The 4,261-nt window shown below is 47.2% G+C and overlaps 1 protein-coding gene across 1 annotated transcript; it reads left to right on the top strand.

The window, feature by feature from the left end:
• Positions 1-423: 423 nt before the first annotated feature.
• On the top strand, positions 424-1,632 carry LOC147673104 (uncharacterized). Its single transcript, XM_086946322.1, has one exon. It carries the CDS (start codon positions 424-426, stop codon positions 1,630-1,632), a length of 1,209 nt encoding a protein of 402 aa, XP_086802448.1.
• Positions 1,633-4,261: the final 2,629 nt, after the last annotated feature.

Genomic DNA, 4,261 nt, shown 5'->3' with positions numbered 1-4,261 from the left:
CCAAACTGATGGACAGCTTTACAAAAGCCTGTTGCTGGGAATCAGACTTTTTGTACACCACTTTCCACAAAGAACTTTCAACTTGTATCTTACAAGAGACATCAAGGTTCTTATATGTCGCCACTTATGCCCTCTCATCTTCTAGAATCTTACTCCAATGATGAAGAGGATGATTTTGAGGACGATGATAATGAAGGAGCTTTTGGTGTGGCGCGTCACCCATCTGATCTCATCATTAAGTGTCAAGACGATGATGAAGACGACACTTACACAGAGCATTACTACCAGGAGGAAATCATAGTGCCTCATGCTTTGGAACATCAGAGACGGCCTAAAGTCTCAGAAATCACTCAATTACCACCTACTTTGATACAGGACTTACAGGCTATGTTGGCGGATTATAAACAACGTTTTCTGCCACAAATGCCTCAATCTGGTACTTCTGTTCCTCTACCTCAAATTCCACCGCTTTCTCCTGTCGTGGAACCTATGCCACCTGATTTTCCTCCGCAAACCCCGGACACGTCATCAGAAGAGGAAGTAGAAGACGGAGAGTTGCCTAACGTACTGTCATCAGACCCATGGGATGAATACGTTATCCCCATGCCATCCCCTCCAACTCCTCAGCCTTCAGATTCACCACCTGAAGATGTAGGTGGGTTTCACAACCTGATGCAGAGGGCATCAAACAGATTTCAACTCCCAGTGACAGTGGAGCAAACGGAGTGCTTTCTCCATGATTTTAAAGAGGAAACAAGGAAGGTGTCTAGAGCCATTCCTATCATTGACTACATTTGGAAGGAGGGCCTAAAGATAATGAAAAACCCCGCATCTGTGCCTGCTGTATTGCCAAGAATTGAAAAGAAGTACCGTGCCCCGCTCACTAGACCGGCGTGCCTTATTGGCCATCCACGTCCGGATTCAGTAATCTCTCAGGCTGCGCAACAGAGGTCGAAAAACCCAGCTACCCCTATTTCTACACCACCTGATAAGGAGGGGCGACGCCTAGACCTTATTGGGAAAAAGTTTTCCACTATGGCTGCAGCATCCATCAGAGCGGCGAATTCTTTGGCGATTATAGGGTGCTATGATCGCCAAATGTGGTCCGAAATGGCTGGTTTCATAGACCTGATTGCAGAGGACAAGAGGCAGGAAGCGCGGAAAATATTAATGGAAGGAGAGCGCGCAGCGGCGGAATCCATCGACTGCGCATTAGATATTGTGAATACAAATTTCAGACAGTTAGCAGGAGCGGCTGTCTTAAGGCGTCAAGGGTGGTTGAAAGCCACTACCTTTCGTCCAGAGGTCCAATTGAAAGTACTGGACATGGCATATGACGGAGAGTCTCTCTTTGGAAAACATGTCGACGAAGCTCTTCAAGCAATAAAAACAGATACAGATACTGCAAAGTCTCTAGGTTTGTTGCAGTACAAAAGAGGATCGTTCAGAGGTGTGAGAGGACGCGGTTATTCGTCCAGAGGAAGTTATTACCAGCAAGGCAGGCAATACCAACAGCAATACCGCCAGAACTATCAGTCCTCGTATCGCCTGTGTGGATCGGCTGGTTTCTCTCGCCAAGGAGGAAGAAGGCGCACAAACAACCAAGGACGAGACAATCACAAGAAACAGTGAGGTCACTTGGGCGCCACGTTCAGTCCCCTACCTTCCCGTGGGCGCGAAAATATCTGCCTTCCAACAACAATGGCATCAAATAACATCAGATCAGTGGGTGTTGGACCTGGTCCAACATGGTCCCACCCTGGAGTTCACCACCAAACCTCCAACAACTCCGCTCAGGGGTCCCCCTCGTCTTCACTTATTGATCAAGGAAGTTCAAACAATGCTTCTCAAGAACGCAGTAGAGAAGGTTCCAGTCCATCAGAGAGGGGCAGGTTTCTATTCCCGTTTTTTTCTCATAAAAAAGAAATCAGGGGAATGGCGACCGATCCTAGACCTGCGCAATCTGAACAGATATCTCAAGAAGCAGGGATTCCGAATGGTCACCCTATCGGACATTCTCAACTGCCTCAACGAGGGAGATTACATGGCTTCCTTGGACATGGAAGATGCATACTTCCACATCCTAATCCACCCAAAGCATCGAAAATACCTCCGTTTCACTGTCGCTGGCGCCCATTATCAGTTCAAGGTCCTCCCATTTGGCCTCAAGTCGGCTCCAAGGATTTTTACAAAGTGCCTGGCTCCTGTGGCAGCAGCTCTTCGGACAACAGGGGTGCAGGTCTTCCCGTACTTGGACGACTGGCTAGTCAAAGGTCCATCAAAGGCCAAAGTGAAGTCCGACATTACAATATACCGCAATCTCTTTACATCGCTAGGCCTCACAATCAACAAGAGCAAGTCACAATTGGTTCCGAAACAGAACCTGCTGTTCCTAGGAACTTGTCTGGACACAGTAGGATGCAAGGCATTCTTGTCTCGAGAAAGACAACTCCGACTACAGGCTCTAGCCATAAAACTGTCAAGAAAAAGGTCCACTTTCAGTTCGCCTATTTGCATCACTTCTGGAGATGTGCTCATCGGCCATCAACCTCATTCCATTGGCACGTCTAAAAATGCGGCCTTTACAGGAAGAGCTACATCTTCAATGGCATCAAGCGACAGGTTCTTTCGAGGACACCATCACAGTCACCAACAGGATGGTGCAAGCTCTTCAATGGTGGACTCAGTTGAGCAATCTGGAACAGGGACTCTCATTCTTGCAAGTTCCTCCGGATTTCATTCTGAAGACGGATGCGTCCATGGAGGGTTTGGGGAGGTCATCTCCAGGACTTACAAGTACAAGGAAAATGGTCTCAGCAGCACAAAAAATGCCACATCAACAGTCTAGAGTTGAAAGCCATTTTTCTATCTCTTTAAGCGTTCCTCCCCAGAATAGCAGGATCCTCAGTCCTGGTGAGAACGGACAACACTACCAGCATGTTTTATATAAACAAGCAGGGGGGAACGAGATCAGCAACATTGTCCAGGGAAGCCCAAGAGTTATGGCAATGGTTAACAATTCACAACATAACTCTCAAGGCGGAACACATCAGAGGTCTTTACAACACATTGGCAGACAAACTGAGCAGGCCATCATCAGATTGCCACGAGTGGGAGCTGCACAACAACCAGTTGAGCAAGGTGTGTCAGAGATGGGGCAAGCCGAAATTGGATTTATTTGCAACTCAACAAAACAAGAAATGCCGGTACTATGCCAGCAGGTACCCTCAACGGGGATCAAGGGGGAATGCCCTGTCCATGCGATGGTCAGGGATTTATTCTTACGCCTTTCCTCCGATCCCTTTGATTCCACGTGTGGTGCGCAAGATGAAGTTGGAGAGTTGCCGCCTTCTCCTAATTGCTCCCAAGTGGCCTCGCCAGTATTGGTTTCAGGAGCTCATGCTACTTTCACAGGAGCCACCGATCAGACTGTTGGTAACCCCAACGCTACTGTCGCGCAACGAGGGTCAGGTGCTTCACCCAGACCCTCAATCGCTGAAATTGCACGCATGGCTCCTAACTTCCTAGAATTTGAACATCTCCAAATTCCTCAGGATTGCCGAGACATTCTAAAGAAAGCAAGAGCTCAGAGTACATTAAAGACGTATCGTCTCAAATGGAAGCGCTTCTGCGCTTGGTGCATCTCTAACGCTTTACATCCTATAGAGGCGCCAGCAGAGAAAATACTGCCTTATTTATTGCATTTGGCGTGTTCTGGTCTTTCTTTTTCTTCAATAAAGGTCCACTTAGCGGCCTTATCCAGATACAGAAAAATGGCTGACACTCAATCGCTCTGCTCTTCATCGCTAATTAAACAGTTTATGAGGGGTCTTTTCCGGGCTTATCCTCCAGTAAAGCCCTCACCACCGGAATGGGAGCTGAACACTGTTCTCTCACAGCTGATGAAGCACCTGTTCGACCCATCCATAGAGCTGACCTAAAGTTCTTGACATGGAAGGTTGCTTTATTATTAGCGCTAACTTCCACCAGAAGAGTGGGAGAAATTCAAGCCTTCACTATAAAGGAGCCCTTTTTGCATTTCTCACAGGACTATGTCACTTTGCGGACGAATCCAACATTCATACCAAAGGTGCCTTCCCAGTTCCATCTAAATGAGCCAGTCAAGCTGAAGGTTTTCTTTCAAAATCCTACAACCCCGGCTGAAAGAACATTGCATTCTTTAGACATTAAACAATGCTTAAAGTTCTATCTCCAGAGAACCAAGACTTTAAGAAAGTCAGATCAACTGTTTGTAGCTTAT

The sequence above is a fragment of the Lissotriton vulgaris genome, chromosome 12 (genome assembly GCF_964263255.1).
Source record: "Lissotriton vulgaris chromosome 12, aLisVul1.2, whole genome shotgun sequence".
Classification (NCBI taxonomy): Eukaryota; Metazoa; Chordata; class Amphibia; order Caudata; family Salamandridae; genus Lissotriton; species Lissotriton vulgaris.
Note: the sequence above shows the minus strand (reverse complement) of the source record. Positions and strands in the feature narration are given on the sequence as shown.

Excerpts from the sequence above, each read along its gene's own strand:
- LOC147673104 (XM_086946322.1), top strand. The coding sequence starts at position 424 with ATGCCTCAATCTGGTACTTCTGTTCCTCTACCTCAAATTCCACCGCTT.